This window comes from Schistosoma mansoni, chromosome 2 (assembly GCF_000237925.1).
Source record: "Schistosoma mansoni strain Puerto Rico chromosome 2, complete genome".
Classification (NCBI taxonomy): domain Eukaryota; kingdom Metazoa; phylum Platyhelminthes; class Trematoda; order Strigeidida; family Schistosomatidae; genus Schistosoma; species Schistosoma mansoni.
Genome location: NC_031496.1, coordinates 29,899,511 through 29,922,757, shown reverse-complemented (window position 1 = coordinate 29,922,757; position 23,247 = coordinate 29,899,511). Strand labels below are relative to the sequence as shown.

At 35.9% G+C, this 23,247-nt stretch overlaps 1 protein-coding gene across 1 annotated transcript; it reads left to right on the top strand.

Annotated features, from left to right (window-relative positions):
* Positions 1–2,778: 2,778 nt before the first annotated feature.
* Positions 2,779–22,783, top strand: Smp_021100 (hypothetical protein; the record flags this gene model as incomplete). The annotated part of the gene is made up of 11 exons (XM_018796335.1): positions 2,779–2,993; positions 3,030–3,210; positions 6,620–7,207; positions 9,761–10,359; positions 10,666–11,056; positions 15,478–15,783; positions 17,524–17,612; positions 18,459–19,376; positions 21,086–21,470; positions 21,546–21,674; positions 22,761–22,783. Exons 1-11 carry the CDS (start codon positions 2,832–2,834, stop codon positions 22,781–22,783), a joined length of 3,771 nt encoding a protein of 1,256 aa, XP_018650558.1. The 5' UTR covers positions 2,779–2,831.
* Between the last annotated feature and the right edge of the window lie 464 nt (positions 22,784–23,247).

Genomic DNA, 23,247 nt, shown 5'->3' with positions numbered 1-23,247 from the left:
CTATCAGATTAGTTCCAGACAAAAAGTGGGATGTGCTGTGCTCAATGCTATTACTAGTTCACCTTACCCGGTAAACGGAACGAAGGTAAAAGACACAGTGACACGATAAGCTATGCTAATCCGACGTCCCCAGTCCCGCTAAGTAGATCAAAAAGTCTTAATGAGGCATAGAGAATGTATTCTACAAGCACCCAGAAAATACGATGTCACTAAGCACACAACCCAAGCTTATTTATACAATGATAGAAATGCCCTTAGGAGAGCCACAAAAAAGCATACTAAAAACATCCATCAACCAGTGACAGTCAAGGATTTCCGAGTGGGAAATGTAAGCTGTAGGTCAATCAAGCGTCTCTTGAGGCGAAAACATAAAATTCAAATTTTCGGAATAAAATTACGAAATCGGGACCTTTACTAAGTGAGTTCTCCAACTGTAAGCCACAAGGTTCAATCACTGGGCTATTCCTTTTCTTATTGCTCACTAATGCTCCTCCTAACTCCCTTCACTCTCAAATTCTCCATTAAGCAGATAATTCGATGATCCTGAAGGAGATATCTGGTCTTGCTAATTTATAGTCTCCAAAGGAATCTCTTAATAAGATGCGTGACTGAACGCTAGTGACATTCCTTTCACTTCACGATATCTGAGCGATTCCATTATCATACTGTCTATCATTGAAAAAGAACTACATATTACTTTTTTGATGCTCCAGATGTCTCTTCCTATTGATAATGTGCAACCAATAAGTCTTGCTCAGATTTTTTTGAACCTTTTTTTCAGTTTTTTCTTCGTTTTTTTGTTTTTTTTTTGTTTTGGTAAAAAAATGTTGAAATAACTTCTGCTGAGAATTCTATATTGCACCAGATTATAATATTGAATAAAGCCATTAATAATAATAAGATTAATTGCTCAGTTATGGGTTTCTTTCTGTTATATCCCGAAGAGAATTATGAAGGGTAACTTCTGAGAACTATTTATGGAGAGATATGATACACATAGTTTTATCTTATAGTTATTAAACAACTGAACTATTCATATTCATGTTCCTCTTACTATGAGTTTTATTTTGACCTATGAACTATTATCATACGATTTATCATTCTTGAATTATACCATATTTATCAATCACTATCTCCCTTATTCACAGCCACATTTAGCTAAGTCTTGTACAAATGTTGTTTCCTATTTTATGGTACGATGTGGTCTGTCTGTTTGGTATATAAACCCAGTATGCTTGAAATAAATGATTCATATTTCAGAGACTGTTATTGGTGTTCTGGACTTAACTAGTTGGGCTAGGCAGATAGCAGAACTGATAAATACTCAAGACTGCTCGTACGGGTTTCGTGTGTGATTGGTCCGATCGATAAGTCACTGCTCTCTAATTGGCGGCATTATCACGTCATACATTAACAGGGCATGTAGACCACAAGATGTAATACTTTCCAGGACATTTAGTAGTCTGTCTCCGGGGTTGTTGAAAACTGTTCATAGTGGTTACCTAAGATCTCATTTAGAAAAACCTTCAGCGTTGTCCCCTTGTTTCGAAAACGATACTTTTACCCTGAAACGATTTCAAAGACGAGTAACTAGAAAGGAACTCGAACTAATACGTAAACTCTACTCAGTTCGTCTAAAAGTTTCGAACTAGCGTTCTCTACAGTACAGAAGGATTAAGAAAGGTATGGTCCTGAAGTATCATATCGGTCAGTCATCTACAACGTAGAACCAGGCACATATATGCATCGTTCCAAGTTTCTACATCTCATCAGCACAACAAGATGAACACCAAATTAGTAGAAGCAGTTACTTCAGTGGTGGTAGTAGTTTATAAAAAAAAGATTGCATATAAGTATATAATACAGGGAGAGTTAGTTCGTAGAAGAAAAGGTATAAAACAATTTTAATCTCACGGTTTGAGGGAAGACAAAGAGTGCATACACCTACGCCATTGTGATAGATTCTGAGCTATGTCATCCAGACTCTGCAACCATTGGTCGCGATAGTCGCACGGACGCAAACCAAGTAGTCTGAATCTACCAACACGACTCAAATCCGAAGTTAGTGACTTTATGGACTGATGCCACCTTTATAATCCTATTCACTCTAACAGGTCACTTGTTCATTTTAGTTATAAATTGCACTTAGGACATACATTTATGGTTGAGCGTTAAAGAGCTCGCACGAAAGTGCATGGAAACCCTTTCACAGTTCGGACTAGTGAGTTGTGGGATTCATTTTTCATAAACTCTTAAAATTAGTATTTTCCATCAATAATTCTGACACAATATGAAGATGCCAGAAGTTTTCGGAGTTTGACATTTCAACCAGTAACATCTTTTATAATCCAAAATAACCAACCCAGTGAAATCAGAATTCAGAAGCGAAAAGGCTCGAAGATATATTTGATAGAATATCGATATATCGAGGAGTGACTAATCTAAGCTCGTTAGTGGTTGTAGCAGAAGTGGAGTACGGAGTAACAACTCGTGATCTGGTGCGGATGCGTGATTGAGCGCCTTGAGCTAAGTCAGTCTATCAAACTTAATGTTCAGCCAAAAGGTTGGCGGCATCACCGTCGTTATTGGTCGGACTTGCAGAACTATTGGTTTTAGGGATTTATTTACCTCTACATTTGCTCGTTTTTTTTGTAGTGAAGATGTCTGGTTTGTGCTATTCTTCGATCGTTCCAACTATTGACTAGTATTTTGATTTCGTACTTCTGGTCGGCAAAGTTTGAATATTGAAAAGACTAAGCTTCAAGTCGAGGATATTTCATAATTGGACGTTACAGTTTCCGATCGAATTTTGTAATGAGTAGTATTCCTTGATGTCATCGGCGAAGGCGTCTGTTTCGCAATGTAACGTCACTAGTATTCCCACGATTTGTCTGGATAACAATCTGGAGTTGGGTGATGGCTGTGATAGTGGTTTAGGTGGGAAATCAGAGGATGAACTTTACGTTACAGAAGAACAAGCGTTTGGTATTAATGTAAGGGATGATGTAAATTTACTGTTGAATGCACAGGAGTTATATTATTTTTCCCGACTTTCATGTATCAACAGTCACAAGAAGTTTTTGATTGCATTGGTACTTCTTTCGCAATGCGATGAAGGCTACCGTTGTGCTGCACAACAGTGGTTAAATAATACCGTAATAGAGTCAAAGGAAGATCTTGATCAAGTGTTCATAAATTTCAACGACTCGGGTAGGTCGCGCTGATGTGTTAAGTGTGGTTTTATTCAGAGTGGTTTGTGTACTTTTCTTTAGGTTCATGATTAGTATTTTGGTTAATATTTAAATACGTAGCTTGAAAGTCATGTAGTTTGGTTTCTAGGTATCTCTTTCTGTATATACAGTCCACACTCACTTTGTATTTAGTGTCATCATGGCCTATTAGTATAGAATTGAGTCAATTTGTGTCCTAATCCAGCTGTAAGTTTGGGCAACAAGCTTCATCTTATATCATGGTATGTAATTAGTGATAGCCTTCCATATTTTTTGATAAACACCTTCGCTATACGGTTATCTCAAGCTTGCGTATGTACGAATACATGTAGATACACTTATATTATTCTTAATAGTGGCTTTCCAGTATTCATTAATTAGGATACATCTGTCGACCTATATAAATTCTTGCAATTTGTAACACTGTGGAGGTCTAGTCCCGCTTTGAATGTATTAACGGAATGTGCTGATATTACGTGTTCTGATATAGAATTCCAGTAACTCACTACTCGGAGCGAGAAACAACTGCAAATGTAAAAAGTTTGATTTCGGTTCTTTAACTTTCTTAGAATGTCTTCTGGACCATTGTCCAGTATACGATGTAACAGCATTAGATCACCCGGTAACCTGCGGTGATATAACGGAGATAGGTTGAAGTGTGTCAGTTTGTTTTCATAAGATACGACAGTGAAACCTTTTATTATTTTGATCCCTCGCCGTTGAATTCGTTCTAGCATACCCGCCTTATACTTAAAACACACGTATATATGTCTGTATGGTACCAAAAATGGTATAAATGAGGACGTAACTGAACTCCGACCGTTGCTGCTACCTCTACTTGGTGGTCGGGCTTGCCTACCATAACGAACCAATCGAGCTATACTGGCTGGAACAATCATTCCTCAAGGTCCATTCATGCCAGGCAGGTCGGTTGAAGAGCGGTAAGACTAAGAGCAGCAAACTCAAGGTCCGAGGGCGAATTTGTACTGCTGACTATACAGAGGTGTGATAGCAGTAAAGTGTTTCCTTCAGACAATCAGCATAACAGCGATGCTGCCTTCCCACAAGGAGGGGTGAAGGTTAGAAAAGGTCGACCCTAAAAATGCACACCTCGCTTTATCCCACGGATTCCCGTCTCTATCAGTAAGGTCTTAACAAGTAGAGAACTAACACTGAAATTACTCACAAAAAGGTCGTGTGTGACCGGCCTCAAGCAGTTGTCCCTTGGGCACTGCAGTCACGCTCTCAGGTCACGAAGACTTCTTCACCCACTTTCTTTTTCAGGTACCTCTAGAAGAACTTTTTCATGATGTGGGCTACCGGGAGGTGATAATTGCCCTCGTACCTTCAACAGCACTCAAGACCAATTGATAACCAATTTCCTTCTTCAATTCCTGTTATTCGTCTTACATTGACTTTCAACTCTATTCTTCTTCTTTGGCTTCCTCTCCAAGTGTCACCATGGTCAGTGATTCTAGTTCGCGAAACACTGTCCCGAGTCTACTGAAGCCTTGCTCCAAACTGCATATTGAAGCCTTCAACTTACGCACCCTATGTCAAGTCAACCAGCAGGCCTCCTTGGCTAAGACCCTAGAATCTCGTACCACTGATTCTCCGAAATACGCATACAGGATCCTAGTGTGGTCATTCACTTGACCTCGCTTCGCCAAAACGGAGAGCTGACTAGATATACCCTCCGTTTGTCTGGAGACCCAACGGCAAGTTCTCGTGGATTGGCAGGTTTAGGGATGGCAATAAGTATGAGGGCAGAACAGGGACTTTTAGAATGGATCCCTATCAAAGGTCGCCTATATGCTGTTCGGCTAAACGGCTCCCTGAAAACTCTTAAGTATAGGGATACACGTTTCGTTTTCGTTATTTCTGCCTACGCTCCCACTGACTGCAGCCCGGATGAAGTGAAAAACGAGTTTTGTCGAAAGTTTTCTAAGCTTCTTCAAAAAGCTCAACGCCTGGACATGGTACTCGTAGCAAGTAACTTTAATGCTCAAACAGGTAGCTTAAACCAAACGGAAAGTCACTTAGGTGGGTATTCTGGTATTCCGGCTAAGCGAACAGAATGGTGACCGTCTGTTGCAACTGTGCTCAGACAATCGTTTGTTTTTAGCAAGCAATAATTTTGAGCATAAGAAGAGGCGTCTAACATGGCGACTCCTTGCCCCAAACCTACGATGGACTCAAATAGACCATATTGTCATCAGTCATCATTGGAGAGGCTCGATAGAAGACTGCTGCTCGTTCTGGAATACATTTTCAGACTTGAACCGATGCATATATGTGCATAATCCTACAGTGTAGCTGACTGACTGAAAGATTTATCAATCAGATGGATAGTATTTGGGACTTCTTTTCTTCCTATTGTTTGTTTTCGCACGACCGTTTATTTCCGATCACTGAGAATAGCCACATCGTTACCAATTGGAACGGTGGTGGTTTTATCTGGGTCTTCAAGTATCACTTTAGAATCATGACCTCCAATACTCTGTTGTATTTCACTGTTTGTTTGTCCCACGGAAGATTTTCCTTTTCCATGATTCCTAGTCAAGTGTTTGGCTCGTTCTGTAACAGCACGTACTATACTGACACATTATTCGCTGTCAGTACTCGTGTTACCAGTGTAGCCAACGTCAACATTCTTGCAGGCCAAATCCAGAAGGCTCATCGCCTGCTCAATAAGTAATCTTACTCGAACAGCAAATATACAAAGCCAATGCGAGCTAAGCTTTGAGCATCTTTTGTATGGAGTGGGACTTTAACTGGTATACATCTTGCGGGACCAGTTTTTACACGTCACATTACATTCCTTTCTCCACAGGGAAGAAAGAATTTTTCTGTCCTTATTTATAGGTGCAGCCGACCATTGTAAATAGATTGAGAGAGTAAAACAGTCGACAAAAACAATATAGTCACTAGTGTGAGGATGAATTACATATGAGTAGTACGAAACGGATTTGAATAAAACTCCAAACCTTAGCCAAAATAATTCATATTAAAGTGGACCAAATATTCTTTTAATGCAATGAACACACAAAGCAAAGTTAATTCACGACAAGTACGGAATTATTACCCCTTTTTAAAAAGCACTGCCACTATTGGTAACTAATGAAGAATTTTACTCCTTTTTGTACATCTGTTAAATTCATACTAATGATCCTTTAATAAGGTCTAAAAAATATTGTCATATATAGTTAACTTCCAAAATAAATATGGTGTTTTACTTCTGTTGCTTTTCTTGTTGTATCCTCTCTTTTAATTGAACTAATGAGTTTTTTTCAAATCAATAAACGTTTCAACGCATAATTACCTTGTGTGATCATCGAATTTTTAAAATTATCTGCATATTACAAAATCTGCTACACTTTCTACTCCAGACCATATTAAGAAACTTCGTGCTACATCGGTTTCGACGAATGAACTACTAGACATTTTGAAAAAGCTTACATCTTTATCGGGTCTACAATACAATAATGAAGCCTATCGATATATTAGTCATGATTTTGCGCCAGTCAAGTTGGAAATGGATATATTTAATTCCAGTACCCGTACTAAGAATATGTTCGGTGATTCATTTCCAGATACTGATGTGATTTCACATAATTTTCAGTCCATTAAGAGACAGTACCTAGAACTAGTCAGCAATAAACTTGTATCTTCACTTACTACTGGTTGTGATTCAATAATTAAAGGAATTGATAGTAATCATGTTCCTTTGCGTGAAGCGGCAGTACAGACGTCGATTGGTCAACTTTTCATCGCAACAATTCTTCACACGTCCTTTAGCGAAGATGACCGCAAGTGGTTACTGTCATCTATTCGAAACAAATACAAGGGATTATCTAAAGAAACCAGCACATCAGCAAAACAGGGTTCTACGGATGATGGACTTTGTTCGAAATTGTTTGACTGTCTGATCGATCTTGGTTTGGATCTTTCCTGTGCTTTACAGCGTATAACATCAGGTTAGATTCTTTTGCCTTCACATATTTTCCTTTATTATGTATAATTTCTTCATTTTCTTGTTATTCACAGTTTGGTATGGTAATGTTTCTCAAACGGAAACCGAATAAGGATGAGTTATTTGCGTGTCCTCTATTAGATATAGTCGCTGAGGCCACTTTGATTTCCGAATCCAAATGATCTAATTATATCAGATACAGTATATCGTTCGACTTTGAGAATCGCATGTGAATTACAATAGTTATAAAACAATATGATCCACAGTCAATCACTATGGTTTTCACTAAGTTACTTTTAAAATAGCCTAATTTCAACTAGAAGTCCTAGTTTAAGTATGGTTATAAAACTCCACATGAAATAAATAATGCACTACATAATCATGAGATTCTTCAACATTGATGATGATTGTGAGCTATTGGGCTCATTACTTTCAACTCGTCGACTGTAGGGCAGTTTTAGTTAAAGTTTTAAGTTTGTTGTGATTTTCAAAATCAGTAAGCATCGGTTCTAAACCCATTTAAAAACTCTTAGAAGATAAACTTTAATATTATCCTGCCTGGCTCTAATATTTTTTCAATCTTTTGTAAAAGTTTTTTGGGACGTTTTGTGTTGTATATGTTGTATTATTCGGGTTGGTGTGCTTGACTTTCAATAGCTTTGCTACTTATTCCCAAGAGAGCTATCTGAACCCGTAGTGCACGCGATGCATACTTCATAATTGTGTGCTACTTCATCAGATAAATGCGAAACAGTTAATGTGAAATGAGATGAAAAGATTGTTTACATTTAATGATAAGTGTCTCTGATGGACCACAATCTGTATTGGTGCCATCGAGTAGTGAATAATTTTATTAGAATGCTAGGTAAGATTGGATGATGGGAGAAGTATTGTGTTGTCATAATACAAAGAGTAGTTGTCGTAGGTTATTTTCTGTTGGTGCATCGCAACTCCCTTAATGTTTTCGTAGAAATCACTAATAAGCAACCTAAGTTGTCGCATATTAGAACTCAAAACTAAGAGTGGCAACGGTCTTACTGTTGTTCTCGCTTTTCTTCTGCTACCCCAGTTACACGGACATAAAAGTCACTCATTCAAGATGAACTTTGTCCACTATTTACAAGAGATTTTCTTGTTTTGTGACCGAAATCTAAATTTATATTTTTTGTCTTGATAAAGCCAATATATTTTCGAACGTTTTTAGTGATGGTTTCTCCAGGTTAACATGTTAAGCGTTGATGGGGTCACCATGTTGGATGTTAAAATTTCTTGATACGATCGACAATCAGATCTCGATTGATAGGAGAGTGAAGACCTCCAATCGCTTGCGACATTTTTTTACGTTCATTTCGTATTACTTTTTTGTATATAAGTATATTATCTCATTGCATAAAGAAACCTGTTCTCCTGTGGTCTATTCCATAAAAGCTTCTATAGAAGCTTGAATTTCTCAGTTTAGTTAGTGGGCTGGGAATAGTATAGAAACGGTTTCATTCAGTGTCGGATTTGTAAATAATTCGCCTATTGCAGAAACATTGGCTTTTGTCAACGTACATCACTTGTGACATGGTCGAGATATCCATCTTCCAACCAGAGTGTGAGTTTACTGCACAGCAGTTCACATCATCCTACTTTATGGATGTGAAACATGTTCATTCAGAATAGAGGGTATTCATAAGCTATTGGTATTCGATCACAGGTTTTTACGAAGCATTGCTCTTGTATTTTGGGACCATGTAGTAATCAATGCTTGGGTTAGAGACAAAGCACTAGGTACATGTGGTAAATCATCAATTGAAGTAGTTGTAACATGTGCTACGTATCCCCAACCACCGCCTACCTCTTGAGTGATGTTTTGTTGGTGTAGTGGTACACTGGAAGGAAGGTGTGGGCACATAGCATTAGCCCAAAAACTCATTGACCATTTGACTGAACCATGTTAAAAGATGTTGACTACTTAGTTATGGTCCACATGATTATCTTAACCAACGATTAGGGACTTTGAATGGCATGGCTCAAAATCGTTTTTAATGGCACAGATCCATTTGTTCTTTGTCTTGCAACAAATTTTGAGCTTCTTTGTTCCTCATAACTTTTTGTATTTTTGTTCCACGAAACTATATTTTCTCGAATTGTATCTTCGATGCCTAATCTTTCCTATTACCACTCATACTGTTACTATTTCTACTATTCTGGGATTCGATATGACGATTTCATCCCTCAGTGTTAATAGGGTCACGGCAACTTGAACCTATGTACATATGTACAGGTCCTACGTTGTGATTGAGTGACTGCAGAAACTTATCACTTTTATTATCAAATATTGTAGCTTCAAGAACAAAAATACCTGTAATCTTTATTCTTGCACGAAAATTTTCTATATTATCCAATTTACTGTTGTTCGCCCAGCATAGTTATGCTTTAATCAGGCTGAAATAATCAATCGATAACAAGTTAGTTTTTCAACATTATTATCAATCTAATGGAATATTCGCATTCATCGTCATTTCCTTACTGTCTAAATAATTCATTCTTCGCTTTTACCTCAATTTTTCAGATTCGTCATCGCATTCATTGACTTCTTCCGGGTTCTTATCAGGTTGTGGTGGTTCAGATAGTCAATACGATTTGCTCTTGGAGGCTTCTAATTCTGGATCACACTCAGGCAATCATAACAGCGGTATGAACACTACAAAAGCAAATTATGGTGCACTATTAACCGTCCCAAATGCTGAGGTTAAATCTGGTTTATCAAACAATTTTTATAGCAATCATCCCTACTGTCCTTATCCACTAACTACATCATCTCACTTTTCATATAGAAGATTATCTGACATTCCTAGGGTATCTAACTATCATTCTTTAAACACTTCACAATACCATACTCAAATATCGTCAAGTAATAATGACCAAGAAAATAAAACATCGGAAATTGCTGATCTAGATACAAATCAGAAGTTTTTTGCAACATCCAAAGATTTTGATGATTTGCCAACAGTTAGTTCATCTAGCTATCTCAATTCCATTCGAAATTCAGTCGCTGATACAAATTGCGGGAAGACTAATGTATCTTCAAATGTTATTCACCAACAAGGAGTATCCACTTGTTCATTAAGTGATTCAAGCTCAATCTCATCCAGTAATACAGACCTTGGTGTAAGTTATTGGAATGTGATTTCATTTTTAAACCAAAGAGGTTTATAAAGCATCTGGTACCAATTTTATTGTCAATAACTTATTCTATCGGGATAAATCGCTCGTATAATAGTTAGAATAGAAACTGGTAAACCGTAATACGTAAGAATACTAGCTGATATAATTTTTAGAAAAATATTGTTGTTAGGTTTATGTTTGCTGAGACAATTGTATTACTGGAGAGGGAAAGGGAGATATTATGCTCTTTTGTGTTATAGACATTAATTTACATATCTTATTTATTTATTTTTAAATAATAATTTTTAGGTTTGTATTCCTCACTCACCTACATCAATATTTTTGACTTTCAAATCACCGGAACTTTTAAAAAATCGTGAAAATATCGTTACATATACTAGCGATTCTTCTCTTCAGTTTCCTACAGGAACTAATGGTCAAGCTATCTCTGATAATCGTGAATCCCTGTCAGCTCAACGTTCCAACCTCTTGGATGATCATCGTCCATCATTACAAACCTATCTTTGTCAACAAGTACATGAAAATTTTTCTCCGAATTTTCCTGAAGTTCAAGATAAACCATCTCATTCTATAATTCACAGGAATTCGAATAAGTTAACAAATTCTACTGATATGGAACGTAATTCATATTGTGTCACCGATGAGAATAATTTCTTAAATCCATCCTCTGGAATGACAGGTATGTGTTTTGTACCTTGTATATGTTTTTGAAGTAGTATATACATATGAAATAAGGCAGTATCCTGCATGCACTTGTTTCCCGATCAAGTCAATCTATCACTAACATCGCAGATAAGTGTCAGTGAGACAGATCCTGAGTTGTAAGAACGCAACAATTAACATCAAATGCATTAATAAGGTTTTATCGGATGTGTTAGTTCTCAGATACCATATTTTAGAATCACTGATAAATGAGATAACTAAAAAACCTTGGAGAATTCTATCGTTTAATATACATGTTAGATATGTAACAAGAACATAAATTCTTAGATGAAATAATATAGCTGTCATGATTTTCAGTATCTTAATGATTTTGACTGGCTAGCTGAAAAGGATTCACATAAATACAACATTAATAATGAGAAGATTCATGAGGAACAAAGCGATTATGATAATCTTTACATAAACCTAAAATTCAAGCAAATAAGATTCATTTTTAACTGAATCTCTAATATGGGTTGTTAGTTATTCAAATAATTTACTTCCTATAAAAATATCATGTTCAATCTCAATAAAAGGATATGATTGAGCCAGTAGATTTTGTCCAGTTCTCTGAATCAAGTAATTATACACTATTCATATTTCCTTTCAAGCCCCCGAATACCCTGATACGGCCGAGAGTGGGGAGAGTCCACTCTCCCTCTCGAAATATTCTCACATTGCCACGCGTATATAGCCTCTGCCAAGGAAGTGTGCGCCGTCACAATCATGGACATGCCTTAATTCGGTTTACTTCCCACTAACACCTACTCACTGCCCTCTCGAGGTGGGGGTGTTGTTTACGAAATCGAGAGTACGAGAGCGAATGTCCGGCGCTTTAACCGGGTTGGTGGACACGGAAAGTCTACCTAGGGGGTTGGGAAACCCTCATTCCAAACCAACGGTGCACATGGGCTCCAGTATCTTGAGCGAACAAATGGCGTATGAACCAATCGCCGGTCACCGGCCACCATGGGACTGCATCTCCTTACGATGCTCCACTGCCTTGTGGATCAGATTTTTCGATCGAAGGCTCGGGGTGTGGTCCCCTAAGAAAACCATCTGCTTCAGTTTGGGCACCTGGGCAGTATCACAGCCCTCAAGCAAATCGAATGAGATTTGTATGGCGCATATATGTCTGGTGCGCCTTTGTACCGAATTCATGTGCTTAAATAAATAAATTTCCTTTCAATAATAACGTAGTCATCTCATTATTATGTTGATTCTATCGAATACTAATTGTGCTAATCTAAAAGACTAAAACACTTCAATGTGATATTCTTATGAACTGTAAAAATAACAAATTCAAGTTTCATTCTTCCATATACTTTTAGTCTGATTTATTAGATTCAATTGAGATTATTTCAAATTCGATATGTTACCTTGGTTTAGTTTTGTTTAACCTGTCCTTCTGATCACAGTTGACCCATTTTCACCATAATTTCAATTTTACAATAGCCTTTTATTATAGCTTGTGGCATGGATGCCCTGTTAATGTATAACGTGATAATACCGCCAATTAGAGAGCAGTGACTTATCGATCGGACCAATCACACACGAAACCCGTACGAGCAGTCTTGAGTATTTATCAGTTCTGCTATCTGCCTAGCCCAACTAGTTAAGTCCAGAACACCAATAACAGTCTCTGAAATATGAATCATTTATTTCAAGCATACTGGGTTTATATACCAAACAGACAGACCACATCGTACCATAAAATAGGAAACAACATTTGTACAAGACTTAGCTAAATGTGGCTGTGAATAAGGGAGATAGTGATTGATAAATATGGTATAATTCAAGAATGATAAATCGTATGATAATAGTTCATAGGTCAAAATAAAACTCATAGTAAGAGGAACATGAATATGAATAGTTCAGTTATTTAACAGTTATACGATAAAAAATATACGCATAGTATTGCTCCAGAAATGGATCCCAAAGTTACAATTCATTATTCTTATAGGGACATAACACCGCTACATTTTTGAACACTTTTGAACCACGTGGTATATCAATCAACATCTTAATAAACTCTATCGATCGCGTCATGTGTCTCATATCCTTTAGATTACTTCATATACTGTATTATATTTCGAAGCTGTTGTGATTACTTGTTATATGATGTAATTGTCATCATTTTTCGTTCTGTTTTCTGTTCTTCAACCTAAAAAACAGTATTTTACTCATTTTACTAATTATCTTTAAGCTGTCCCATTCTGGCTAAAGAGCTTACGACTGCATAAATATGCCAGTCTATTCCAAAATTTGTCATATGAGAAGATGATGAATATCACTGATGACTGGTTGAAAGAGCAAGTAAGTTTTATTGGTTTTTGATAGCATCTCTACTTCCATATAAAACCGTGCATTGTATTTTTACTTGGGAAATCTATGTTGGTGGATAATTTAAACATCATAGTGCAAATTAATATTTTGTCACTTTAAAAAAATTTGGTCCGTTGCATGTTTTGTTTAAAGTGTATGATGACTAAATTAAAAGGTATTGTTTTAGTTCAAAAATAAAACGAAAACAGAAACTAACCAAAAAATATGTACCGAATTTCGATTGTAATAAGTTAGAGGCCAGAGGATATCCTTATGATCAATGACATCTTTCGGTTCTTCACGACTCTGGTTGAAGTCCTAGAGATGGTGTCACTCAGCGTCTTAAAACATTATCAAACATGGCTCAAGACATAGTCTGATGGCGGTCCTGCAATAGTTTTCTTTCAGATTCTTCGAAAGTAGTCACTTAGCTGGAGGAATTTTTTCTACTTGTTTTTTTTTCAAAAATTGATTTGTTTATACTATAATAATCTATACTCGTTCATATATTTCCATCCAGTCATTTATTTATTTGATTACGTTCACCCCCTCTTTCCTCTATGTCTTCACAGTATCAGTTCCTCATTTCTGTGGATCATAATTATTTTGGTGCCTAGTTATACTAGTATCTAAGTATAGTAAATAAATAGAGTAAAAAAGACAATCTATCATTATGTAACGCGTCTGTATGTACATAAAAGGATTTTGCATAAATCATTCAATTTGTTTCTATTAACGATCATTCAGGCTTCTTGAGAAACAATTTCAATATGTATCCACATCATAAGATGTGTTCGATTTTTGTGGATAGTAATTAGCAATTCTGCCGCCGAGTTGATCACTATATCTCGTCCTGGTAGTCTGATTCATAATCAATCGAATGCAACTTATCCTCACAGTCCCATTATTCGGATTTTTCATCTCGTTTTCCGGTTTGTAGTCACATAAATACTTAGGCTACGAGTTTATGTGTTAATTGTTTCCGGACATCATGGTGTTCCTGACCGTCTGTTGTTTTCGTCCCACTAATGCCCCTATTATAGATGTATACTTTGGCATAATAATAAACACTTCTGAATAGTTTGTGTCATATCCTCCCCCATCTATTGCTTTTAATGCCACATGTGTATGCTTCGTGAATCCCCTGACTTCTTCATTGTACTGTATAAGACAGTGAACGGATGTGATTGATGGCTTTTTAATAAAAACAAGTTAGTAAAAAATTGTAATGCTGATTTCTATTCTCTGACAAAATACTTTTTCTTAAAAACCATGATAAGCAAATATTTTCGATAGGATTTCAAGGATTATTGACGTTGTTAAGTGTACTGTTAACTCAATCCAAAACTATTCGACAATGAAAAGACAGTTCTTAGTGTTATTGTAATAATTACTCAAACTTATATCTTTTCTATCCAATTTGCTTCTCGTATATATTTTAGGCTCTGCTTACATTTATTATTATTGTTATTTCTTTGTAGAATGTAACACAAGGAGCAAGAAATAAGATTCTATTAAGTATTGAGAAATTGAAGCATAGAAAATCTACTTTATGTTTGATAGAAAAACGTCTTTCTGATATACGATCAACAGATCAACTAACACAAACTGTGTTACATTCATGTTTATCTGAAATTAAACATATTCTATTCACACCGATTAAACCATGTCACGAAACAATAACATCACATTCTTTGCATTTAAATCAACTTGAATGTTGTTCATGCTCTTGTTTGCTGACTACATCTTCGTCTTCTGTCTGTTCTTCAGTTGCTTCTTCTTGTGTTTCAATGAATTCAGATACATCAATTACAAAAGGTGTCATCACAATAACTGATTCTACTTGTCCAATAACTGTTTCACCTCCGATAGTCAGTATTAATAATACTGTTTATTATACAAGAAATGCACTTACTGGAAATAATAATAATAATGACAATAATAGTAACTGTGATAACTGCAGTAGTATAAATTCTATGAATAATAAAACGAATGATTTTAATATCCCTGATTATTACTGCTTTTGTCATACTAACCCTTTGTATGCCGAAAATAAATGTTATCTTAATGTAGAACAACCACAGTCTACTATGATGAGTGATATTAATCAAGCATTTAATGATAATAATAATAAGTGTTGGTCTCCTTCTATAGCTAATATACTTCCAAATGTTTCTTATGAAATTGATGATGATAGTAAAAATGGCAAATTACACAATTTAACACTATCCTCAAATTTTAACAATGAATTGAATAGATCGAATCAAAATGAATGTGGTTACACCAGTGACGAATGTGTTGAACAGAAAATAATTAACAATGTTGACAATATGGTTAGCGATGATATACCTGGACATATTATTGCATGTCTTACAAAAGGTTGTTACTGTTATTTTGTTGCTTCATTTCCATACTAGTAGTTTAAATTTGTTAACGTTTTTATAGCAAGGTTGTTTTCTACGGGATGGAGTTGCTGATCTCATGCCCAACCTTCCTCCTTTACTCGGACTTGGGACCGGCAGTAACTCTAGAAGAGCTTCAGGCTACACATCAAACAAATACAGGTGAAGACAGCCAGTGTAGCAACAGCCTCTGCAGCAGTAAGCCTCAACATACACAAGGGAAAACCAAGATCCTGAAATACAACTCAGAAAACACCAACTCAATCACGCTTGATAGAGATGTGGAAACTTTTACGTACCCTGTAGAGCATCATCAATGAACAGTTGCAGAGGCAAGGATTGACAAAGCAGGGACGGCATTCCTACAACTGAAGAACATCTGGAACTCAAAACAATTGTCAGCAAACACCAAAGTCCGAATTGTTTTTGCAAACGTCAAAACGGTTCCATTGTACGGAGATGAGACGTAGAGAACCACTACAACCATCATCTAAATGGTACAGGTATTCATAAACAATCGTCTTTGCAAGATACTTCATATTCGTCGACCCGATACCTTCAGCAACAACCTACTGCGGGAGAGGATAAACCAGCTTACAGATGAAGAGGAAGTTAAGAAAAGACCATAGAGGTGGATGGGACATACATTACGGAAATCATCAGACTGCATCACGAGGTCAGCGCTAACTTGGAATCCTGAAAGCAAAACGAAAAGGAGAAGACCAAAAAACATTGCGTTTGCATTTGGAGGGAGACATCAAAAAAATGAATACTAACTGGAAAGAATTATCCAAGGTAGAGTTGGATGGACAATCCTGGTGGGTAGCCTTTGCTCCTTCATGAAGAGTAACAGACGTAAGTTTAAATATGTGGTCTTCATAAATGCGTATACCACTTTTTGATTTTATTCTCACCTATTCAAACATTTGTACAATAATGACTTGAAGGCTAAAAAATTTAAATTTTTGGGCGTTAAAGTTGTACGTTTAAATCCTTCTGTACCGACTTCAATTTAGACAAACAAGTAGGTATCAGTTTTTTGTCATACAAAAATTGTGGTTCGAATCCAAATGCTGTGATATCCACTGAATCGTTAAAATTACATTTGAATAGCTGTGATAAGTGCCTTACTGTGGCTCAGTGTTTAGGGCTTCGTACTTTCAGCCACTAAACAGAATGTTAAAAACCCTACCCTATATATATATATATATATATATATATATATATATATATATCATCGATTGTTATATATGAGGTATATTGAGCGTTGTTCAATGTCTTTCAAATACTTTTATAACTATGATACTTTATTTTGCAGAGAGTTTGCTACTGAACAAGTTGTTCAGTAGTATACACTTAGTTTCTTCGCTCTCCCCTTGATTAGATTTATACAAATTTTTTAACGACCAGTGATAACTGCATAGAAATGCTTGATTTATCTATTTTTAACCTTGTCTACATTAAACAACCATATGTTTTTTATATCCTATGGAAAAGAAATGTCACACTCTCGGAAGTAGCTACCGATGATCATTCATTATTGAAATTAAATACTTTACTTATGAACTCACGATTAATGTTCTATAAGGTGATTATATAGATTTTCATATTTCAGTCGTTGAGGATGGTAGCAAATTTTTCTGTCTTCGAGTTGTAATTGAACTCTCCTAATCTATTTGTAATTAACTTTTTCTTTCCTGAATTACTAATGTTGTAGTATGTTCCAGTTTATTGGTCACAGCTTATGCAAGTGTTAATTTATATGAGGAGTTTCTACAAATATTGGAAATTATTCTGAATCATGTTGTAAGTGAATAATTGAAATGTTTATCATAAATATTTTTATTAGTTGTTTATATTATTGACATATTAAACATATGATGTCTGTGTGTAGAGTGGTCTGTTGTTGTTCATAAATTGAACTACTAGGGTATTTGTTGAAGCTTTGCAGAAAAATCAGGAAGTTCATGAATTGTCGCGGCTTTAATAGCTCAGCGGTAACGTCTCTGACTGTGAAGCTGAGTGACACGGGATCGAATCCATCAGGGAGCACCAGTTCCCTCAAGATTACATGTACACCTTGCTGACGAGTGCCAAGTAGCACGAAACCCGGGTCCAGGGTTTTCTGTTGATCACCTCCAACCACCATCTTATTGTTAAATACTGTTTATTGAGATAATACCATCGATAAAAACAGTCAGTGAATTAAGTGTTCTATTCAAGTTTGTTTAGATCATAAGAATAATCCATAGCCAAAACAAACATTATTGCTTCTTGTGTTAATGAAAACATCAAGAGTTTTAGGTTTGTTATGCTTTCTGATCACTGTCCAGAGGATTGGTTGTTTTCTATCTGAGCAGGTTTGAAAAAGATTAACCTCAAAACTATTTTTTGACGAATCACTGTATTTTGATTGTATAATTATTAAATACTGGAATTATTGTATTACCATATATATATAGACTTCCTTACAATCTATATTACTTGATTGATCCTCTGTCTAAAAAACCCTTTATGCTATTTTCTCTGTGTGATCAGTATGTAGGGAAAGCCTTTTTGATTTACGTGATCAGACATTTTTATATGCTTTACTGTCCCATTTTCTTTGTGCAAATTATTGATCTCTTTGTTATCATTATCATCATAATTCAGGCTTTCACAGAACAACAAAAGAAACTTGTTTCCTTTTGGAAACATCGTGTTATTGTCGTATATGGTCAATATGTTACTCATTCGTCTAATTTATCAAAGTCAAAATCTGATTTCCACTCTAATATATATCCGCGACATATCCCACTGGTAAATCACTCAGACACTAGTCGCCTTCGTAAGTTATCAACTGCTTTTATTGGTCAAGAACAACGACTAGGTTCTCATATGGGCTATAGAACTTTCCATGCAAATACTCTCCCTCCTACTGTTTGTTTGTATAATACTCAGGATACTTCTTATTTTACTCAAGATGCCTCAGATGCAGATTATGCTCGAATAAATATGTCTTTAAACATCCCCTCAACAACTGAAGCTTCACGACGACATAGTGCTTCTGTTGGTGATTCTCGAAATTGCCTTGCTGTTGGCAGGCTAAATAACAGGCGTAGAATGCCTAGTCCGAATTCATCATGTTTTTCAGGAAGAGGTGGTGTGTCAGTGAATCTTCCATCAAATAACTCATCTTTTTCTCGTCACCTTCAAGCATCTTCAGATATGGAATTGTCTGGTTTCCCATCACAGTTACCAAAACCACGCTTCCATAGTCCATCAAGATTTGATCCTTCAACTAACTTAGCTCCACGCAGAAATTTAATGCCCGTAGCAACAGCTCCTGTTACTAGAATGCCTTCACCGTCAGATGTTTGTCGTCATGGTATTTGCTATAATGATTGGTTTTCTTCTAATAACAGAAGTGCTTTTCCATCGGCGCATTCCCCATCAAGTGTTTCACCGGTTTCCTTATGCGAGGGATCATGCCCAGAAAATATAACTTCTGACATGCAGATTATACAGCAACTGCCTCGAACACCGAATGTACCAGCTTCAGTATTACCATGCCAAAATGCTTTTCACAAGGTAAGTACTATCTGGTTCTTTGTCTCATATAACTTCTGATTTGTATTTCTCTATCAGAGCTCTCATTATGTAACCACAGCTTTTTATTGAAGTACATTTTTTTGATTGTAGTATGCTTTACATATTGCCGTGCCCCTTAATTGCCTAAAGTAAACTGGAATAGGGACTCTACTTGTCACGTGATACAATTACATTTATTCTGTTTTTATCCAGATGGTTTAAAAAGGTTAACATTTTTCCAGCATTTTACTACCCTGACATTTTTCTAAGCACCAAAGTGATGTGTGGGCGAGAATGACAGTGATTGGTTGTCTTGATGAGTCAGACACTAGATAGGATGACAGGTGTTATGTGTTATATATATATTCCCCTATCCTTATTATGTATGGACTGTTTCTTGTTGATGGACACTTATTGATTGACTGTTCCTTGTGTCGGATTTTGGTGTGGAAATATATTGACGATATAGTCAGGCTAATCTCGTGTTCTTGGTCTGAGTTCTGTTGAAGTCCTGTAGAATAGACACTGGGTGGGAATCTAGTGTAGATATTCGTCTAAGGTAAATTAACGTCCCACATACGTGTAAGAAGTGAAAGGACTGTTATAACAGAAACCCCTAGAGTTGTAACCAGCATCCTCTCTTTTACGTTTATAACACAAAGAAATCAGCTTTCATAAATATTTTTACAATTCCGTATGTAACAAATAATATGTAACTAGGTGAAACAAATAGTAATCGAAAATATTCAATAATTTCAATGCATTCATTTCGTGAATCTGCTTCTCTGTAGTTCAGTTAATAATTTTACGGTTTAAATCACGAACTGATATTCGCTAGATGACCATTGAAAAACAGGAAGCGTTAGACAGTTATTTCATCCTAGTACAGGACTCCCCAACAGTGTCCACCTAACGACCCCAACCTCATGTATCGAACTCTTGACCTTCAGTTTTGAGCGTGAACGCTTAACCTCTAGACCATTTGGCCGGTACCTGTTGGTGTATGTCTAATTCCAATAAATTTATGAGGCTGTGCAACCATTTTCCTTTGTCTGTTCTGAATAATTATCACGTGGCTGATATGATTGAACTGCACTGGTCCTTGACTTCTCATCAGACCTCCAGGAATCGCATCTTGAAGCTAGTTATTAGTGGTCACTTGATTATTATTGGCATATAGTTTTGTGATTTATATTATCTTCATCTTCCGTCCCCTATACTAGTAATGATTTTATGTTTCAAAGTTTTTTCACGCATTTTTAAGGTGCACAGACTCCTGACATTGTAACAAATAGAAACAAACTTTATCTAGAAAACCATTGAAAGACAAAAAAGCATTACATCACACTAATGTGTAACCATTTCCCCATCAGGATTCGAACTAAAGGCTCACTGTCCACAAAATTCGTTTTACCTCTAGTCCGCTGACTTAGCATCTTAATAATTCACATTTCTAATTTAAATAAAAAGCAGATGCTCAGTCCCATCTGGTTTTCAATGATTATCCAAGTAAAGTTAATATGTGGTGTAAAATTGAACAATTTCCACAAAACTTATCCTAATGAAAATAGAGTAGACTCTTATTTTTACAATACTGTGTATGTTCGAATTTTGTTAAGTAGAGTTTGAACTTTGCTAGTTTCAACTGTATTCTCTTCATAAACGTAATTCTTATTGTGTTTTTTTACTTATTTATTGTGTTAATATAGACTCATAATTCATGTTTATGTACACCTACTAATAAAGCAACCATACCTCATACATTGTTGCCTTTAAGTTCACCGAATCATTTAAAAACCGTGCATCAACATATTTTTCCTAATTATTGCGAAAATTCTGGTGGTTCCCTAACTTCAAACTATCCATCAATCCCATGTATTCCTAATCCTATCGTGATTGGAAATGTTTATCATACATTTGGTTCATCATTTGGAGAGAGTCCTTCACAAAGTGTTTGTCATTCTAACTGTTCGACAACAACAGTGTCGTCACAAGAAACTGACTCAAAAGTTCCTGGGATTAGTTGTTGGTCAACTGATTCTTATTCACATCAAATGAATCGGAGACAAACCGAATTTCATGAAATGCCTCAATGTATGCATAATATTTATGATTTAAGTAATAATAAGGATAATAATAATAATACTAACAATAATAATGATTTGTTAGTGTTTGTGGATAACTATATCGCAACTGCAGAGAATAACATGATCGGAGATCCTCCAGATTCTTCAAATGACCGAATTAATCGAGATTTAGATCTACTCACACGTAAAGTAACGGAACATGCTATTGGAGGTATGAATTTCTCTTATATATTTTTTGTAATGCGTTTTACGATCTCGTTCTAGATTATGATTAATTGCCTCTTAAAATATATCGAGGCTTACACGCCTCCACTGCGCGTCATTTCGCTTTGTTTCGTTCCTCTGATTGTCTGTCCAGATCAACGAGTGTACAAAATATATGTATTTAAAAATTCATTCTCGTATTCGACTTATGTAATTCCGTTATTCACTGACGCGATTTAAGTCAATAGTTTTATACGACAATTGGCGACATGTATATTATGACAGTAATCATTTCAATAACAATCGGAAACGACCTAACTTGAGTCATATCTACGGACACTAAAGTGATGAACTTGTCGACATCATCGTCCTATCTGGTTGGCGCCATAATAATTAGCCACAAAAAAACATTCATTTAAAGAGAGAGAAACATAATTTAAACACTATTGCGTTGCTACGCAAGAAATTCGGGAGACCGGATTTTTTTTTCGATCCGTTCTCGAAATAAAATGTATCATCTTACTATAAGTCAATAGTTGAGCTTCTAGGCAGGAGAATAATCCCTTGATTTTTAGGTGTTAAAAAAACGACTTATTTTGGTGTTTGTTGAACAAAACCAAACTATAGGAACTGTACAGAGATGAAGGACACCGTTTAAAGTTGCCAGTTCTATTGACAGTATGAAATAAGCTTTGTCTCGACCAATAATATTCGAGCTGAAGATCTTATGTTGTCTATTCCTCGGTAGTACGTTTTTCGATGATGGACACTACAATGAAACTAATTATTGCAGCCTCCAAGTCAAGGCATACGATCACAACTAAGCGTCTGTACGTTCATGTTTCGAAACCTAACATGGGTTGAACATTTGACTACTTAATCCACAACCCTGTTTCTGACTGCAGTACACTCGGAAGCCGTCACGACAAACCATTTTGGTTACGAAATCAAGGCAGTAACCACGATCGCCCTGTATTCACAATTAGAATAGAGTGTTAGCAGTTTGTGTTTTCACCATACATATCACTCATATAGTCTTCTTTATTGTTCTGTTTATTTTTGAATGAGTATATTTTCCTTCTTTTTCGTTTAGGTTTCGATTCTATGACAGATTAATTGAAGCTGTCCTGCTGGACATTAGATAAATACTTACGTTTTCATCTAGGTTCAGTTGATACCACTTACTATATAATCCAATTATCCATTCTCTCTTAATCTGCTTTTCATCCTTGTCAGTTTATGTTTCAAATCTGTTTTTGAGTTGAATTATAATAATTATTTTCTTTTTACCTGTCTTTACAATGATATCAATTTCCTTCTGTTATTCATTGTTGTAACCTAGTACTACTTGTGATCTTTCATGATATTCAAGAGTCTAACTTATCATTATTTTATTTCTTCGATTATTATTATTACGTCTATCGTCACTGTTATTCTTATCGTTTTACAATAAGTCATCCCAGGATTTAACAAAATGCGCTTGTCAATCTTTTTAATTTATCATTATCACTTGTGAATGTGCAATTTTAGTCAATGATTTTGTCGGCTGGTATCGACATTTATTATGAATTATTTATGTT